Source organism: Lutra lutra, chromosome 5, assembly GCF_902655055.1.
Source record: "Lutra lutra chromosome 5, mLutLut1.2, whole genome shotgun sequence".
Classification (NCBI taxonomy): domain Eukaryota; kingdom Metazoa; phylum Chordata; class Mammalia; order Carnivora; family Mustelidae; genus Lutra; species Lutra lutra.
Genome location: NC_062282.1, coordinates 65,909,844 through 65,930,301, shown reverse-complemented (window position 1 = coordinate 65,930,301; position 20,458 = coordinate 65,909,844). Strand labels below are relative to the sequence as shown.

The window sequence follows — 20,458 nt, the reverse complement described above, 5'->3', positions numbered from 1 at the left end:
GAAGAGCAGTGGCCCAACTGTGCTGCAGATCACAGTTTATGGCAACCCTGCCCTGAGAGCTCACTCCTGGGCTCATTCTTTGTAGCTGGCTTCCCCACTCAGATACCTGGTAGCTTTGCTGCACTCAGGCACCCTTAGTCTTTTTGTGACCCCGAGGGTCCTGAGACCACACTGTCCCAGCAAGGGTTCCACCCCTCTCCCATAAAGCCACAACGCAATGCCCCTCACTGGAGCAGACTTCTAAAAGTTCCAATTTTATATCTGCTGCTCTATCACTGCTGACAGAGGCTTTCTTTCCCCACCCCCTGCAGTCTGTCTTCCCATATATCACCTCAGATTCACTTCTCTGCACTTCTCTGCACATCCTACCTTCCAGAAGGTGGTCGCTTTTCTGTTTGTAGGGTTGCTGCTATTCTTTCTTTGATATCCTGTTGAGTCTGTGGGTGGTTTGATAACTATCTAGATGAATTCCTGGGACCAGATGAAATTTAGTAGGTCTCCTACTCCTCTGCCATCTTGCTAATAACCCGTCCTGGGCTGGGGGGAAATATATATATATATATGTTTGCAGCAAAATTGAGGGGAAGATACTGTGATTTTTCATTTACCCCTTATTTCATACATGTATACCAGCCTTCATCAGTGTGGAACACTTGTTACAATTGATGAACATGGATTGACATATTATATGTCAATAGTCCATAGTTTACATTGGCATTCACTTTTGGTGTTATCCATTCTCTGGGTTTTAACAAATATATAATAATGTGTATCCATCATTATGGTATCATACATTTTCACTGTCCTAAAAAATCCCTTGTGCCCTCCCTATTCATCCTGCCCCCTGCTAATCTCATAACCACTGCTCTTTTTACTATGTCCATAGTGTCGCCTTTTCCAGAATGTCATATAAGTTGGAATCCTGCTATGAAGCCTTTTCTAGTCGGATTCTTTCACTTAATAATATGCGTATAAGGGGGCGCCTGGGTGGCTTAGTGGGTTAAAGCTTCTGCCTTCAGCTCCGGTCATGATCTCAGGGTCCTGGGATCGAGCCCCGCATCAGGCTCTCTGCTCAGCAGGGAGCCTGCTTCCCTTCCTTTCTCTCTGCCTGCCTCTCTGCCTGCTTGTGATCTCTGTCTGTCAAATAAATAAATAAAATTTTTTAAAGAATATGCGTATAAGGTTCTTCTGGGTCTTTTTATGTTTTGGTAGATCATTTCTTTTTATAGGTGAATAATTTCATTTTCTGAATAACATTGTTTATTCACTCACCTACTGAAGGTCATTTTGATTGCTTCTAAGTTTTAGCAATTAAGGCTAAAGCTTCTGTGAACATCTGTGTGCATTTGTGTGCATCTCTTTTGGGTAACTAAGCAAAGAGTATGATTGCTGGATTGTATGGTAAGAGTATGTTTGGTTTTGTAAATTGCCAAACTGTTTTCCAAAGTGTCTTGTCATTTTGCATTCCCAGCAGCAATGAGTGAGAGCTCCTGTTGCTCCACATCTTCACCAGCATTTGATATTTTCAATGTTCCAATATTTGGTCATTCTAATAGGTGTATAGTTAATATCTCATTATTGTTTTAAGTTGCATTCCCCTGATGACATATATGGAATATCTTTTCATATGCTTATTTGCTATCTATATCTTAGTGAAGTATCTGGTATGGTCTTTGTTTGGTTTGTTTTCTTGTTGAGGTTTTTTTTTTTTTTTTTTTCTTTTTAAAGATTTTATTTATTTATTTGAGAGAGAGACAGTGAGAGAGAGCATGAGCGAGGAGAAGGTCAGAGGGAGAAGCAGACTCCCCATGGAGCTGGGAGCCCGATGTGGGACTCGATCCCTGGACTCCGGGATCATGACCTGAGCCGAAGGCAGTCGTCCAACCAACTGAGCCACCCAGGCGTCCCTCTTGTTGAGTTTTAAAAGTTTTTTGTAACATTTCTTTATCAGATGTGTCTTTTGTAAATACTTTCTCCCATTTTGTGTCTTGTCTTCTCATTCTCTTGATATTATCCTTTGCAGAGCCGGAATTTTTATTTTTAATGAAGTCTAGTTTATCAATTACTACTTTCATGGATTATGCCTTTGATGTGTCTGAAAAGTCATTGCCATACTGAAGTTCATCTAGATTTTCTCTTACGTTATCTTCTAGGAGTTTTATAGATTTGTGTATAATATTTTGGTCTATGCTCTATTTTGAGTTAATTTGGGTAAGGTGTTAGGTCATTGTCTAGATTCATTTTATGGATATTCAGTTTTTCCAGCAACATTTGCTGAAAATACTCTATTTGCTTCATTGTATTGCTTTTGCTCTTTTGTCACAGTTAGGTGACTATATGGGTGTATTTCTCCAGTCTCTATTCTGTTTCATCGAACTATTTGGGTTTTTGCTACTACCACATTGTTTTTGATTACTGTAGCTTTATATAGTAAGTTTTGAAGTTGGGTGGCATCAGCCCTTCAACTTTGTTCTCCTTAAATGTTATGGTGGCTCTTCTGCATCTTTCACCTTCTTCATATAAACTTTAGAATCAGTTTGTTGATATCTGTAATATAACTTGCTGGGATTTTGATTGGGATTACATTGAATCTGCAGAGCAAGTTGGGAAGAACTGGCATCCTGACAGTGTTGAGTTTTTTTGCCTGTGAACATGGAACATCTCTTTATTTATTTCTTCTTTGATTTTATTCATCAGAGACTTGTAGTTTTCCTCATGTAGATTTTATACATTATTTTGTTAGATGTATACCTAAATTATAAGTATTTCATTTGGGGGATGCTAATAAATTGTATTTTGTTGTAAATTTTAAATTACACTGTTCATTGTTGGTATATGGGAATGTGGTTAATAAATTGTATTTTATTGTAAATTTTAAATTACACTTGCTCATTGTCAGTATATGGGAATGTGGTTAACTTTTGTATTTTAACCTTATATCCTGTAACCTTTCTGTAATTGCTTACTAGTTCCAGGAGTTTTTTTGTCTGTTCCTTTTGGTACTCTACATAGATGATGATGTTATCTGTGTACAAAGACAGTTTTCTTTCTTCCCATCTGTATGTATTTCCTTTTCTTGTTATTGCATTGGTTAGTATGTCCACTATGATGTAGAAAGGGAATGGTGAGAGTTTGACATCCCTGACTTTTCTTGTCCTTAGTGGAAAAGCTTTGAGTTCTTCCATTAAGCCTGATTTTAGCTGTATGTTTTTTGTAGACTTTTTTTTTTTAATCAGGTTGAGGAAGTTCCCCTCTATTCCTAATTTGTTGAGAGTTTTTATCATGAAAGGTGTTTGATTTTGCCCAGTGCTTTTTCTGCACCTATTGCTATGATCATGTGATTTTCCTTTTTTATCCTGTTGATGTTTTGGTAACATTCACTTTTGAGTGTTACACCAGCAATGCATATCTGGGATAAATCTGACTTGGTCATGGTGTATAATTCTTCTTATGCGTTGTTGGATTTGATTTGCCAATGTTTTGTGAAGAATTTTGGCATCTGGCATGCCTGGGTGGCTCAGTCAGTTAAGTGTCTGCCTTCAGCTCAGGTGATGATCCTAGGGTCCTGGGATCGAATCCCACATCAGGCTCCTTGCTCGGCAGGGAGTCTGCTTCTCCCTCTGCCTGCCACTTCCCCTGCTTGCACTCTCTGTCTCTGTGTCAAATAAATAAAATGAAATAAAAGAATTTTTGCATCTGTGTTCATGAGAGATATTCGTCTGTAGTTTTCTTGTAATATTTTAGTATTAGGGTTAATGATGGTCTTATAGATTGAATTAGAAAGTGTGACCTCTTTTTCTATCCTCTGAAACTGATTATAGAGAATTTATATTATTTCTTACTTAAATGTTTAGTAGAATTCACCAGTGAATCCATCTGGGCCTGATGCTTTTTGTTTTTGGAAGGTTATTAATTATGGGTTCTGTTTTTAAGTAGATATAAACCTATTCAGATTGTCTATTTCTTTTGTCAATTTGGGCATATTTTGTCTTTCAAGGAATTGGTCTGTTTCATCTAGGTTATCAGATTTGTGAGTATGGAGTTGTTTGTAGTATTCCTTACCTGTTTTTTAAATGTCCACAAGATGTGTGGTACTGTCCGCTTTGATTTCTTTTTTTTTTTTTTTTTAAAGATTTTATTTTATTTATTTGACAGAGAGAGATCACAAGTAGATGGAGAGGCAGGCAGAGAGAGAGAGAGAAGCAGGATCTTTGCCGAGCAGAGAACCCGATGCGGGACTCGATCCCAGGACCCTGAGATCATGACCTGAGCCGAAGGCAGCGGCTTAACCCACTGAGCCACCCAGGAGCCCCTTGATTTCTGATAGTAGCAATTTATGTCCTCTCTCTTAGCCTGACTAGAATCTTACCAATTTTATGATCTTCTTAAAGAACCAGCTTTTGGTTTTCTCATCTTGTCTGTTGATTTCTTTCTTTCTTTCTTTCTTTCTTTTTTTTTAAAGAAAGTGTGAGAGAGAGTGAGAATGAGCTGGGGGAGGGGGTGCCGGGGAAGAGGGAGAAGCAGACACCCCTCTGAGCTGGGAGCCTGTTACAGGGCTCAATTCCAGATCATGACCTGAGCTGAAATCAAGAGTTGGATGCTTAACTGTCTGAGTCACCCAGGTGCCCTTAAGTTGAGGTATTTTCCCTTTAAACCCACTTTGTTGTGAGTTTTTATCATGAATGGATGTTGAATTTTGTCAAGTGCTTTTTCTGCATCTTTTGAGATGGTCATATGATTTTTATCCTTCATTTTGTTATTTGTTTTGTTTATTGAAATATAATTAACATATAGTGTTCATTTTACGTGTACAACATACTGATTCAATAATTTTTTTGATTCAACAGTTCTTTACATTACTAAGTTCTTATAGCACAGTAAGTGTGGTCACCATCTGTTACTATACAACATTATTACAATATTATTGACTATATTCCCTATGCTATACCACCTATTTACTTTAAATCTGTAGTTGTCTTTTTATTTATTTATTTATTTATTTATTTGAGAGAGAGTGAGCGAGCATGAGCGGGGTAGGGGTCAGAGGGAAAAGAAGAAGCTGACTCTCCCCATTGAGTAGGGAGCTCAATATCGGCTTGATCCCAGGACCAGGAGATCATGACCTGAGCTGAAGGCAGGCGCTTAACTGACTGGGCCACCAAGGCCCACCTGTAGTTGTCTTTATATTTAAAGTTTCTGGGGTGCCTGGCTGGCCCAGTCAGTGGAACTTGTGACTCTTGATCTCAGGGTTGTGAGTTTGAGCCCCACATTGGGTGTGGAGATTACTAAAAAAAATCTTTCTTTAAAAAAAGCATAGTGGGTAAAAAAAAAAAAAAAATAGCATAGTGGGTTTCTTGTAGAGTTTGGTGTTGTATTTTGATCCACTATGAAAGTCTCTACCTTATAATTTGTACATTTAGTCTGTGGTGGCATTAAAGGTGATTATTAATATAGTTGGATTAATATCTACCTTATTTGTTACTGTCATCTGTTTTTGCCCCTCTTTTACATACCCATTTTTGTCTTCTACTCTTCTTCTGCATTTTGTGGTTTTAACTGAGCATCTTATATGATTCTATTTTCTTTCTTTTTTAAATATTTCAGTTGGAATTCTTTCTTTGCAATTTTTAGTGGTTGCCGTAGAGTTTGCAGTATACCTTTACAACTAATCCAAGTCCATTTTCAAATAACACTACAATGTGTACTTTATAATGTTATGTTATATATAATGTTATATATAGATAATATATATATAATGTTATAATGTACTTTATAATATGTGTACTTTATAATAACAAAATTATGTTAATTCCTCTCATTCCTTGTATCATTGTTATTTATTTCACAAATGCAGACACATATATAAAAATAGGATTTATAAACATACACAATCAAATACTTTAATAGTATTAGCTTTTTGAGCAAACCGTTTTCTATTAGATTAAGAATAAGAAAAATAAGTTTTTATTTTACCTCCTTCATTTATTTCTTCTTTGATACTCTTCCTTTGTTTATGTATATCTGAGTGTTTTGGTTTGTTTTTTTTTTTTAAGATTTTATTTATTTGCCAGAAAGAGAGACAGAGAGAGAGGGACTCAAGCAGAGCGAGTGGGGGGAAGGAGAAGCAGGCTTCCTGCTGAGCAGGCAGCCAGATGCAGAGCTCTGTCCCAGGACCCTGGGATCATGGCCTGAGGTGAATGCAGATGCTTAACAACTGAGCCACTCAGGAGCCCTTATATCTGAGTTTTTGACCTGTGACTAAGGAACTTCTTCCACCACATCTTGCAAGGCAGGTCTCCTGGCAACAGATTCGCTCTGTTTTTGTCTGAGGAAGTCTTTATTTCTTCTTCACTTTTGAAGAATAATTTGCAGGGTATTGGAATTCTGTGTTGGTGGGTTTTTTTCTTTCACCACTAAACATTTCACTCCACTCTCTTTTTGCTTGCGTGGTTTCTGAGAAGTCAGGTGTAATTCTTATCTTTTTTGAAAAATTTCATTTTTTAAATTAAATTAAATTTTAAAAAATTTAAATTCAATAATTAACATGTAATGTATTATTGGTTTCAGAGGTAGAGGTCAGTGTGATTCATCAGTCTTAGAGAACACCTAGTGCTCATTACATCACGTCCCTTCCTTAATGTCAAGCACCCAGTTACACCATCCCCCTCACCTTCTTTCCCTAATTCTTATCATTATTTCTGTATAGATAAGGTGTTTTTTTCCTATGGCTTCTTTTAGGATTTTTTCTTTATCTTAGATTAGTTTGTAGTTTGAAAATATTATGTTTAAGTGTAGTGTGGGTTTTGGGTGTGTTTTGTTTTGTTTTTTAGCTTCCTGAATCTATGTTTTGGTATCTGACATTAATTTGGGGGGAATTCTGAATCATTATTGTTTCACATGGGTTTTTTTTTTGCTCCTTCTTTCTCTTTTCCTTATGGTAATTCCATTATGTGTGTGTCACTCCTTTTGTAATTGTCGTATAGTCCTTGGATATTCTGTTTTATTCCTTTTCAGTCTTTGTTCTCTTTACTTGTTAGTTTGGAGGTTTCTTTGATATATACTCAGTTGTGTCTAATCTAATAAGCTCATCAAAGGCATTCTTCATTTCTTTTGTAGTGTTTTTGATCTCTAGCATTTCTTTTTGATTCTTTCTTAGGATTCCCATCTCCTTATTTATATTGTCCATCTGTCCTTGCATGTTCTCTACTTTATCCATGAGAGCCCTTAGCATATTAATCATAGTTGTTTTATTTATTTATTTAGAAACATTTTTCTTGGAAGGCAGAGGGAAAGGGAGAGAGAGAATCCCAAGTAGACCATGCCCAGTGCAGAACCTTGATGCAGGGCTTGGTCTCACAACCCTGAGACCACGACCCGAGGCAAGATCAGGAGTTGGATGCTTAACCATCTGAGCCATCCAGGTGCCCCTAATCATAGTATTTTAAATCTCTAGTCTGATAATTCCCATATCTCTGCCATGTCTGGTTCTGATGCTTACTCTGTCTTTTCAGTTTGTGTTTTTGCTTTTTTGTATGCCTTGTAATTTTTTCTTGATAGCTGGACATGATGTACCAGGTAGAAAGAAACTATTATAAATAAGTCTTTGGTGATATGCTGGTAAGGTATGAGGGTAGGTGAAAGTATTCTGCAGGTCTGTGGTTAGGTGTCAGTCTTTCAGTGTCTGTGCCTCTAGACTGTGAAACTCACATGCTTTCTCAGTTGTTTCACCCCCTCTTCCTTTATGTGGAACAGGATGCCTAGAGAAGTTTAGAATTTGCTCTTTCCCTTTTTGTGTGTGTGTGTCAGTTTGATACTGATCATACCCCATAAGTGCAGGCTCTGATTAACTAGTTTGACCTAGGACACACCCTCTTAAAAAGAACAGCATACTCTGACATACTTCAAAATAGTTCCTTTTCCTCTCCCTCTGTGGGATGCTCAAGAGAAAATTTTTGCTATATTTATTGTGAGAACACTAGTTGCACTCTTGGTTTATACCCAACAAAAGTGTGGGGGTTTGCTATGACTGAGTTCCTGTGGAGGTTGTTTGTTTGTTTGTTTTTAAGATTTTATTTATTTATTTGTTTTTTTTTTTTTAAAGATTTTATTTATTTATTTGACAGAGAGAGATCACAAGTAGATGGAGAGGCAGGCAGAGAGAGAGAGAGAGGGAAGCAGGCTCCCTGCTGAGCAGAGAGCCCGATGCGGGACTCGATCCCAGGACCCTGAGATCATGACCTGAGCCAAAGGCAGCAGCTTAACCCACTGAGCCACCCAGGTGCCCCTTATTTATTTATTTGATAGATAGATCACAAGTAGGCAGAGAGGCAGGCAGAGAGAGGAAGGGAAGCAGGCTCCCTGCTGAGCAGAAAGCCCGCTGCGGGGCTTGATCCCAGGACCCTGGGACCATGACCTGAGCTGAAGGCAGAGGCTTTAACCCACTGAGCCACCCAGGCGCCCGTGGAGTTTTTAATGCTCAGACTTGTAATGCACTGAGCCTCCAGGAATATGTCAATTACAGTTTATGTTTTTCTACCCTGACGGTGGTTTCTGTAGAGCTTTCCACTATTGAATCTCTGCTCTGATAAACCCTGACTCCCTGTGTTCCCCTATTGATCTCTTTGTTTGGGGGCAGTAGTTTGCCCTGTGTCCTCCCCTTTCATGGATTCAAGAAGAGTTGTTGATTTTTTAGTCTTTTCAGCTTTTTACTTCTTGTTAGGACAGAATGGCGACTTTTAAGTTCTTACATGTGGAACCAGAAATTGGTTGTGTCGTCCCCATTATATTTTCTTCTGGCCTTTATACAGTTTATCATTTTTCTATGTTTTGGTGATTAGCATTTTGATAATAACATCTCAGTCTCTTGAGTTAACATACTATAATTTACTTAACCATTGCCTTTTTTTTTTTTAAAGATTTTATTTATTTGAGAGAGAGAGAGAATTAGAGAGAGAGCATGAGAGGAGAGAGGTTAGCGGGAGAAGCAGACTCCCTGCTGAGCAGGGAGCCTGATGTGGGACTCGATCCTGGGACTCCAGGATCATGACCTGAGTGAGCCGAAGGCAGTTGCTTAACCAACTGAGCCACCCAGGCACCCCAACCATTGCCTTTTTTAAGGCATTTAAGTCCGTACTCTTAGAGATGATAGTATAGTGGACATCTTTTTGTGTATAGCATTTCTTTTCAGTGACAGCCTAGGGTCACTTCTCAAAAATGGTATCAATTCAATTGAGAATGCACATCTATAAAGGTTATGACATGGTGCCTTTCAAATGTGTTTTACAAATTTACATTGTAACTGCCTGTATATAGGTATATCAGCTTTACCACAGTTGTTTTGGAAAAGAAAGTTTTTAGGAAAAGATTTCAGCAGGAAAATAATTTATCTTGTTCATTTTTTTTGTTATATGAAATGTTCCCTTTCAGCCATTTCAAATACCCCCAAATTATACAGGTTCTCTTGATAGGTACGGTCTAATTTTGTGATTTGATTTGTTAACAGCCTGTTTGCACATCTCAGTGGGAGGCTAACCTGGATGTTGGGAGATGTTAATCATCATAAATTACGATCAGCATAATCAGCCTCACGCAAATTGTGTACTACTGTGTGTTTAGCTCAGCAGAATCATTTGATAAGCTGAGTGAGTCAGTTTATTTAGAGATGCTAGGGTTGACACTTGCTCATATTTTCCTGATAGGTGCATGATCTGGGGAAAAACTGTTGTTCCTTTTCTACTAATGATTAGGTACTTATATAGTAGAGAAGTTAAGTAAAATGAATCCTAGTCAACAGTGATTTTTATTGGACTTTAGTCTCAATTCATGGTTGATATGTGAAAATAAGAGACGGTTATAGTGAGTGACAGTAACTAATTCTGATTGTGGTTAAATTAAATACATAACGGTAGCTTTGTCAAGTTATGTGGTTATAGGCTGTTAATAAAATATACATAAAATGACTGTTAGAAAGATAATCTGAATTGAGGTTTTGGATTTCTTTAATTAATACATAATGACAATACATAATTATTAATTAATAGTAGTGAACAATTATTGGATCCTTGTTATGTGCCAATCACTATCTAAGCATTTTACATGTATTAAATTAATCCTCATAACAGCCTTAAATATTATTACCTCAAGTTTATATATGTTTGACCTAAAATAAGTATTATAGAATCATGGCATTTACATGAGAATCCCTAAAGTCAAGAGTATAATTACTCTACATGCATGTCCACAATAGACTAAATGAAACAAAGTAAATAGGGAGAGGGAGATTATTAAAGACCAGCGCCAGTACCCAGGTATACAGGATAAGTAACCTGCTGAAGACTAGACAACTAAAGAAGCAAAAATCAAGTTTTAAACCCAAGAAGACTGCTTTTGGAGCTTCCTCCCTGTGTACTAGAAAACAGAAACACACTGTGTTACTAAATTAAAGTTTTTGTTCTAATGATGGAGCAAGAGGGAAGAATCTGGAGAATACATCAGTTAATGTAGCAAAGTGTCATCTCTCTAGAACTTTTAGGGAAATAAGGTGTTTTGAAAAGGAGAGTATTAAAGAACTCAAAATTATCTCTTTTGCATTATATGGTTCTTGGTTCTTGTAAATTGAACTTAAAGATGTAATCAAATTTTTTTTTATGATTTAGTGACTTGATAGGAATGTCAGTGTTTCTCACTTCAGCTATTTTAGTGGCATTAGTACCATCTCAAATTTTTTAAAAAAATACTTATTTGAGAGAGAGGGTGAGAGAACATGAGCAGGGGGAGGGGCAGAGAGAAAGGTAGAAACAGATTCCCTACTGAATGCAGAGTCCATTCTAGGGCTCAATCCCAGGACCCTTGAGATCATGGTCTGAGCTGAAGTCAGATGCAACCCAGGCACCCGTACGGTCTCATTTTAATTTGCATTTTCCTTATGACTAATGATCTTTTCATGTGCTTATTAGTCATTCCGGTATTTTCTTTTGTGAAGTATCTGTTTAGATCCCCTTCTCATTATTTTAAAATTTAGATTACTTGTATTCTTATTAAATTGAAGGAATTCTTTATTTTGGATATAAGTCCTTTGTCAGATTACATATCTAATGTATGAATATATGTTGCAAATATGTGCTCCCATTTTGTGTCTTACCTTTTTTTTTTTTTTTTTTACCTTTTTATTTTCTTAAGAAGATTTAAATTTTGATGAAGTCCACTTTTTTCTTTTATGCTTTTTTCTGAGTCTTGTCTAAGCAATCTTTGAGTACCCCAAGATTACAAGGATTTTCACTTATGTTTTCTTCTAGAATTTTTATGGTTTAGCTTTTGTATTTAGATGTGTGATCCATTTTGAGTTAATTTTTATATATAGTGTGAGATAAGGGTTGAGGATAATTTTTCTCATGGATATCCAGTTGTTGTAGCAGTTTGTGTTGAAAAGCCTGTCCTTGTTGTTGAAAATCAATGTGTGGGTCTATTCCTGAATTTTCTGTTCCATTAAACAAGCTTGTTGGGATTTTGATTGGGATTCTGTTGATTGTATAAATCAATTTGGGTAGATTGTTGCCTTATTTTCTGAATTAGTTTAACATTAATTTTTTTTTTTGTTCTTTGATAGAATTCACCAGTGATGAATGTCACATAGTTTTGGGATTTTCTTTAATGAAAAGTTGTTTTTTTTTTTTTTTAAGATTTTATTTATTTGACAGAGAGATAGCACACGTAAGCAGAGTGGCAGGCAGAGGGAGAGAGAGAAGCAGCCTCTCTCTGCTGAGCAGGGAGCCCAATGCGGGCTTGTTCCCAGGACCCTGGAATCATGACCTGAGCCGAAGGCAGACACTTAACCAACTGAGCCACCCAGGTGCCCCAACAAAAAGTTTTTTAATCATAAATTTAATTTCTTATTAGATATAAAACTATCCAGTTTTTCTGTTTCTTGTGTCATTTTTCATAACTTGTGTTTTCAATAATTTTGTTTTGTTTCAACATAATCAGTGTTTCAATCCTCTTTTCCTTGTTGTTCCCCAAAGGTTCCTTTTTATTTATTTATTTTTTTAAAGATTTTATTTATTTGACAGAGAGAAATCACAAGTAGGCAGAGAGGCAGGCAGAGAGAGAGGAGGAAGCAGGCTCCCTGCTGAGCAGAAAGCCCGATGTGGGGCTCGAACCCAGGACCTGGGATCATGACCTGAGCCGGAGGCAGCGGCTTAACCCACTGAGCCACCCAGGCGCCCCCAAAGGTTCCTTTTTAGATATTTTTCCCTAACCACCTGTCCCCATGAAATTTTAATACCACAGATAATGCTATAGATCCCATTTATATATTGATTTGTATATCTGTGTGTGTTTTGTTTTGTTCTGTTTTGTTTTAAAGTAGGCTCCCTGCCTAGTGTGGAGCCCAGTGTAGGGCTTGAACTCAAGACCCTGAGATTGAGACCTGAGCTAAAAATCAAGAATCAGACACTTAACCAACTGAGCCACCCAGGTGCCCCTGTATATCTGTGTTTTATATATAAGAGAGTAAGATTGTTTTGATCTCCTAGAACCAGTTTTTGTCCATTTGGAGATAATGTCACCCCTTTTAAGAATGCATGATCCAAGTTGTCAGATTTGTTGATTTATAATTGTCCACAGTACAGCTGGGTGGCTCAGTCGTTAAGTGTCTGCCTTCGGCTCAGTCGTTAAGTGTCTGCCTTCGGCTCAGGTCATGATCCCAGGGTTCTTGGATCAAGCCCCACATCTGGCTCCCTGCTTTGCAGGAAGTCTGCTCCTCTCTCTCTCCCACTCCCCTGGTTGTGTTCCCTTTCTCACTGTGTCTCTCTCTGTCAAATAAATAAATAAAATCTTCAAAAAAAAAATTACCCACAGTATTCCTTTATTATTCTTTTCATGACTGTAGAATCTGTAGTATCTATCCCTTGTGTTATTCATGATATTATTAATTTGTGTTTTCTCTTTTTTTCCTTGATCTAGTTACATTTTTATAAGTTTTGATTTTTTCATAGAACCAGTTTTTTGCTGCTTTAATTTTTTTCCCTTTTGTATGGCACCCTCTATTTTATTTCTATTCTTTATATTTCTCTTTACTTTGGGTTAATTTCACTCTTCATTTTCTAGTTTGTTAAAGTGTGAAGCTTACATAATTGATTTTAAACTTTTTTCTTTTTAGGTTTATTTATTTTAGAGAGAGAGAGAGCAGGGGGAGGGGCAGAAGAAGAGGGAGAGAATTTCAAGCAGACTGCATGCTGAGTGCAGGCCCTATGTGGGGCTCGATCCAAGGCCCCAAGATCATGACCTGAGCTGAAATCAAGAATTAGCTGCTCAACTGACTGAGCCACTGAGGTGCCCCTAAACTTTGTTCTTTTGTAATATGATCATGAGGGGTTTCTGGGTGGCTCAGTCATTAAGCATCTGCCTTTGGCTCAGGTCATGGTCCTGGGGTCTTGGGATCGATCCCTGTGATGGGCTCTTAGTGAGGAGCCTGCTTCTCCCTCTTACCTTGCTTGTGTTCTCTCTCTGTCAAATAAATAAAGTCTTAAACAAATCATAAACACCTATACATGTTTCTATAAATATCGTGTTAGGTGCATCCCACAAATCTTGATATGTTTTCATTCTATTTAAGGTCATTTCATATTCGGTAGGGTGCATTTTTTATGTTTGGATTCAGTTTTAAGGATTCCTAATTCTTTTTTTAAAATTTTATTTATTCATTTGACAGAACTAGAGAGAGAACAGAGAGAACAGCAGGGGGAGCATTAGGCAAAGGAGAGGGAGAAGCAGGCTCACTGAGCCAAGAGCCCGAAACAGCGCTTGATCCCAGGACCCTGGGATCATGACCTGAGCTGAAGGCAGACGCTTAACCAACTGAGCTACCCAGGCACCCCGGAATAATTCTTTAAAGAGAAACTTCTCTTCATCTATTTGGTTATCCTGTAATGTTGCTTGTATTGAAAGAGTAGGACACAAGCTTGATTCTTTTTTATTTATCATTTGATCCACCATATACCATATGATCTCTCTCATATGTGGAATTTAAGAAAGAAAACAGATGAACATATGGAAAAGGGGAAGAGAAAAAAAGGAGAGAGGGAAACAAGCCATAAGAGACTCTGAACAATAGAGAACAAACTGAGGGTTGTTGGAGGAAAGTGGGTAGGGGATGGGCTGGATGGGTGGTGGTTATTAAGCAGGGCACTTGTTATGATGAGCACTGAATGTTGGATGTAAGTGATAAATTGCTGACTTCTACTCCAGAAACCAATATGTACTGTATGTTAAATACCTAAAATTTAAATTTAAGAAAAACATTTGAAAAAACAAAATAGTTGGTCCACTAACATTCTTCAGTGGTGACCACTTAGTTGTGTGTTTTTGGGGTTTTTTTTTTTGAAGATTTTATTTTTAAGTAATCTCTACATGAAGTATGGGCTTTGAACTCAATCCCAATGATGTAAGACAAGAATTGCATGCTCCACTGACTGAGCCAGCCAGGCGCCCCAGTTGTGTGTGTTTTTTTTTTAAAGATTTTATTTATTTATTTGACAGAGAGATCACAAGTAGGCAGAGAGGCAGGCAGAGAGAGAGGGGAAACAGGCTCCCTGCTGAGCAGAGAGCCTGATGTGGGGCTCGATTCCAGGACCCTGAGATCATGACCTGAGCTGAAGGCAGAAGCTTAACCCACTGAGCCACGAGGTGCCCCAGGTTTTGTTTTTTTTTTTAAGTGTCCTTAAAACTCATAAATGTAAACATATTTGATGTCTTAATTCATTGCAGTGATTATTCGTATTGATATTCCAGTTGTTCAAGTTTTGGCCAGTGAGAACCCTTTAAAATTGGTTACTGAGTTCTTTTGATGTACCCTAGTAGTGTCTGATAGATAATTCATTCACAACAGATATTCTAGCTCATCTTCTGTATTTCATGCTCCAAACTTGGAATCACCACTATACCTTTGTATGCCCTGGTACCTTTCTCCAAGGTACCCCAGTTGTCTTTAATGGAAATAGTGTTTGGAAATCACATTCTGGTCATTAGGGATGTTCTTTTCTGCTGGGTAAATAAGAGGATTCTGAAGCGTAAAATTCTTCTGGTTAAGTATTGAGCACAAAGCAATGTGATATGTAGCAAAAAGCCCTGGGATGGGAGCCAATTCCTCTATTCATTTATCAAGTATTTATTGAGTATCAGGTGCCAGACATTCTTTTATACATAGGAGATAAAACAGTGACCAAAATTGGCAAAAACTCTGCCTTTATGAGAGTTTACAGTCTAGTTAACCCAAGATACTTATTGAAACAACTGTTACTTATCTTGGCCAACACCTTACCTTTTGGGTCTTTCCTCATAAGAGTATAAAATTGTACTAAATGGTCTGTAGTGTTTTCATTTGAAAAGTTTAATAATTTCTGTTTCTTGCTTCTTTCTGTGCTTATTCAGTAATATTTGCAGTATTCCTCTCCTCTCTTTTTCTTATCCTCTTACAGAAATGACAGAAGAGGAACAGTTTGCTCTGGCTCTCAAAATGAGTGAGCAGGAAGCTAGGGAGATGAACAGCCAGGAGGAGGAAGAAGAGGAGCTCTTGAGGAAAGCCATTGCAGAAAGCCTGAATGTAAATATGCTACGTTGAAAAAGTTTGTGAGGCTTGATCAGCGGTATATATATTTTTATTACTTCTGCAGTGCTGCAGTTGCATTAGGAACTAGCTGTAGTAGTTCATAGGGTTTTTAACTAACAAATACTTCCCATATAATTTTTAAAGTGCTTTTCAAATTGTTGGTGAACCCAATTTGAAGTGTTCTATTAATTTCATATGAAAGAGTTTTCTTCCACCCCACAGATTTTCCGTACCTGGTTTAAGAGAGCTTAGTAGTTGGCAGCTTTTGAAAAGAGTTACCAAGTCCCAAGAAACTAAAAGGGAGCAAGATAAGGTGCTTACCTCTCCTGTTTTGGAGGAGATCAAAGGCAATGAGAAACTAGAGGTGGGTTTTGGGAAAAAAAATGAGCAGTTAAACATTTTTCAAATAATGTTAAATTGTGGTTTGAAAATGTATATTTGAAATTTTTTTAAATGTGAAGAATATTTGCCAGTGGCAGGTCCTGAGCCATCCTTTATGTCATTCATGTTTCTATATTAGAAAAGGACTTAGTATAGTGATCTACTATAGCATTTTGCACATAGTAGGCTTTTGGTACACATTGTGGAAATCATTTGAATTGAGCATCTAACGTTTTGGACAGGAGAATCTCTTAGGGGACAGTGGCTTCCCTGTTTTGTCCTTCCTGTGACCCTTCATGTATAGCTATTTTAATAATAAACCTGGTCTGGTGTGGGATCACTTGTTTCAGAGTTGCCGGCCTTCTGATGCTTCTGCTACCAGATCTCGACCTCTGGCCACTGGACCATCTTCACAGTCCCACCAAGAGAAAACCACAGACTCTGGGACCACTGAAGGCATGTCTCCCTGTTCTGACTCCTTCCACTCATCAAGTATAACTATATCACAGGGATCTCGTGCTGAGAGTAGATATACAGAAATGCCCCAAATCCCTTTGGTGGCATTAAAGAGGTTAAATCCGAAAATAGTTGAGATCTCACTAATACCCAGCATACTTTTATCTCCAAGGAAAAGTCAACATTTGGTTAAGCACAAAGAAGAGCCTTTTACCCACATTATGTAATTCTTGGTAAGTGATTACTTACCAAGCCCTCTTAATAAAGAACAGTTTGTCCTTAGCCCTACTTTTTCTCAAATACCTACAGGCATATGGCAGCTGGTACCTCCATCACTGTTTAAAGGCTCACATATCAGTCAGGGAAACGAGGCTGAGGAAAGAGAGGAGCCTTGGGACCACACTGAAAAAACTGAAGAGGAGCCGGTCTTTGGCAGCTCAGGAAGCTGGGATCAGTCAAGCCAGCCAGTGTTTGAGAATGAGAACGTTAAATGTTTTGACAGATGTACTGGCCACTTGGCTGAGCACACACAGTGTGGGAAGCCACAGGAAAGTACTGGGAGGGGTTGTGTTTTTCACAAAGCTGCCCAGGGTAGGGGGGACACATCTAGGCACTGTCTGCCTATCCCAGCAGATGCCAAAGGTCCCCAGGATGCTGGGGGCACTGTGCACTACTTCTGGGGTATTCCATTCTGCCCTGCTGGAGTAGATCCTAACCAATATACCAAGGTCATTCTCTGCCAGTTGGAGGTTTATCAAAAGAGCCTAAAAATGGCTCAGAGGCAGCTCTTTAAAAAAAAAGGGTTTGGGGAACCAGTGTTACCTAGACCTCCTTCTCTGATCCAGAATGAATGTGGCCAAGGAGATCAGGCTAGTGAAAAAAATGAAGGCGTCTCAGAAGATATGGGAGATGAAGACAAAGAGGAGAGGCAGGAGTCTAGGGCATCTGTCTGGCACTCAAAAACCAAGGATTTCCAAGAAAGCCCAATTAAAAGCTTGAAAGAGAAACTTTTGTTGGAGGAAGAACCAACAACCAGTCATGGTCAGGTAAGGGTCAGCGATGCTGTGATTAAGGATGATTTATTCACAGTTTAAACAAGGATTATTATAGCTATTTGTTCTTTTTGTGGTCTTTTTTCCTGATTTTTAAAGTAACACATGCTCATTATGGAAAATTAGGAAAGTACAGAAGAGTGTAAAGAAGAAAAAATTACCCATAATCTCAGACCAAGATGCAGTCATTATTTCTATGCATTTAAAAATATTTTTTCTCTTATAAAATTTTCAGCAAAATGAAGACTCTAATGTATAAGCTGTTTCTTTTTCCCACATAGTAGTTTATGTTAGATCTTTTCCTATTAATTAAGTATACTTGAAAACATTATTCTATATATGGATGTATCATAATTTATTTTTTATGTTTTAAAATTTTTATTATTTCTAAAAAGTTTTTGAATAGGTAATAATACTCTTATGGCCCATGGATCGGAAAGATGTCAATGCAGTCTGTCTCCTGTCCCCTTCTCAAGCCAACCAGTCCCTTCCCTGAAGTCAACCTGTATTACTAGTTTCTAGTGTATCCTTCTATTATATGTGGTACAAACAGATCTGTATACCTACTCTTTTTCTCACCTATTTTTACACAAATGACCCCATAATCTACACATTATTCTGTACCTTGCTTTTCTTCATTGAAATATTTCTGAGATCATTCCATAACACACATACATAAAGAATTTCTTCCCTTTTTTGGGTGTGTAATATATGGTGTTCAGATGAGTTTATTTTATCCAGTACCCCTTTGGTGGACTTTTAGGTTGTTTGTAGTATTTTACTGTTACAAACACTACTGCACTGATTACTCTTATATGAAGATGTTTTATCCACATGGGAAATATTTGCATAATTTCTTGTAGATGTAATTGGTGGATCAAAGGACATATGCATTTACAATTTTGTTACTCTTGCCAAATTTTCTTCCATAGAGATTGTATCAGTGTACACTCACAACAGTGTATTAGTACCAGCTTCCCACTACCAATTCCAAATCAATACTATCAGGACTTTCTGACCTTTGCCAATTTGAGGAATGAAAAATACCATCTCAATACAGTCTTCATTTGCATTTCTGTTATTGGGTTGCAGTTGAAATCCGTTTATAGTTCCTTTTCTGTCTGTTTAGATCTTATGGGCATTTTTCTTTTTCACCTGTCTTTTTCTTAGTGGTTTGTAGATAACCCTTTATTAGGGGAAGTGGTCCTTTTTGATATGAAGAGTAGATAGTTTTCCAGTATATTTTTTACCCCACATGATGGTATATTTTTGATTTTGCTTGTGGTGGTTTTCTCTTATTTACCAAAAACAGTCCCCTGTTTGGGAACATTTAGGTTATCTTTTCAGTTTTTTTCTGACATATCTAGATTGTATTATATATCAAAGCTTATGTTCTCTTTTTTTTGTCCTCTGGGCATTATAAAAGCAATCATATAGTTACAAACTGTGTAAACTATAAGTTTAAAGAGTATTCTGTTTTGTGACTGTACTGTTCTTTGTTGCTATTTCTGTTTTTGGGCTCTGAGTTTTTGGTTTGGTTTTGCTGTTGTTTATTTCTCTTATAATAAGGGTTTAAGAAATGGAAGCTTTGAGAAACATCATAGTATAGTGTAGAGAGCATGGATTTGGAGTTTGAATTTTGACTTTTGTGTATGTCCTTGAGCAAGCCATTTAACCTCTCTGAATCTTAGTTTTTACATCTGTAAATTAGGAATAGCAGTTCATGAACAATAGTTTTAATGATTAAAGTGAATTATGTAAAATGTCTGCTATGATGCTTAGGAGATTATAGGCACTCATTAAATGGTAGTTCTCTCTAAAGGATCAGAAGGCCATTCATTGAGGGTACCTGTGGGAATCATTCTTCCTCAGCAGCCTTATTCATCCACATTCTGGAAAGGTTGCTGTATAGAAAGAAAAAGCATTTTTCTTAACAGTTCTTCTAGTGACTTGGCTCTTTTCCAAAGGAAGGTTAGTTTGTGCTTATAACATGTTTTGTTAGTTCTTTGCAACTAAGAGAGACTTCCACTTAAGAGAATAAATAAACTCTAAAGAATGAACATTTATTTATTATATTTGTTGACTGGTTTATTGTAATTCATTTTGTTAGCTTGAAAATCCCAGGGGCCAGAGTTGTAGAACATAGACTTCTGTCAAGTTCTGACATTTGAAAGCAGTGCCTTTGGAATGGCTTGGAAGTGTTCAGAACCTAATGGTGGCCATTGGTTGAAGTTCTCTAACTTCCCTGAACTGGCCACCAACTACCACTGATAGTATTATTGATTGGTACTATTTGGCCACAACCGGTCAAATCAAGCTAGTTTAATTAAAAAGAGTAATCATAAGGAAATCGGGTGCCTCATAAATTCTAAAACAGGATGGTAACCAAGCATAGACAAGGTATGGGGTCTAGAATAATTTTTCTGTATCTCATTGCTATATTGTATCTTCTTCATTTTTCTCCCCTGTGTTATTGGCTTCATTTGCTTCTCTTTCACAGTGGTTGGTGGAAGACACTGATCCTACAACTCCCAAACTTAAATACAGGTTAAAGGAGATTTTTTTCTTTGTCAATACCAATTTCAAATTTCTAGGAAAGGGCTTAACCGCCCCGTTGCGGTTAGTAGTCTTCACCAGCCCAGTTGACTGTGGCCTAATGTGAGGTCTGTGTCAAATTGTACAAATGGCTGAGTCCACTGCTATAATACAGTAGGAGGGGTGACGTACTGGCCTCAGTAAAAGGAGACCAGGCAGACAACCTAGTAAGTATCCAATATAGTCATTGTCATTAACATTAATTTTAGAAATCAGAACTGCTGAAAAATGCTGAAAAGTTTAAAGAATAAAGTTGAAAGCATTCACAATCCTGTTATCTAGTGATATATTCCTTCATCTTATCTTCTATACCTATTTTTATATGGTTTCCATCATATCATATTTTTGTATTTTTTTTGTATTTTTGTAT

At 37.4% G+C, this 20,458-nt stretch overlaps 1 protein-coding gene across 7 annotated transcripts in view; it reads left to right on the top strand.

Annotated features, from left to right (window-relative positions):
* Positions 1-20,458, top strand: part of UIMC1 (ubiquitin interaction motif containing 1) — a 136,465-nt gene that overhangs the window by 55,757 nt on the left and 60,250 nt on the right. For 5 of the 7 annotated variants that reach the window (XR_007127342.1, XR_007127341.1, XM_047729148.1 and 2 more), the window contains 3 exons: positions 15,474-15,598; positions 16,336-16,441; positions 16,751-17,487. Coding sequence is in view for 5 of the 7 variants with exons in the window: in XM_047729148.1 (XP_047585104.1) it covers positions 15,474-15,598; positions 16,336-16,441; positions 16,751-17,487 (968 nt within the window). In the remaining 2 variants the exon portion in view is untranslated. The remainder of the gene's footprint in view (positions 1-15,473; positions 15,599-16,335; positions 16,442-16,750; positions 17,488-20,458) is intronic. The other 2 variants (XM_047729150.1, XM_047729152.1) reach the window with 2 other exon arrangements.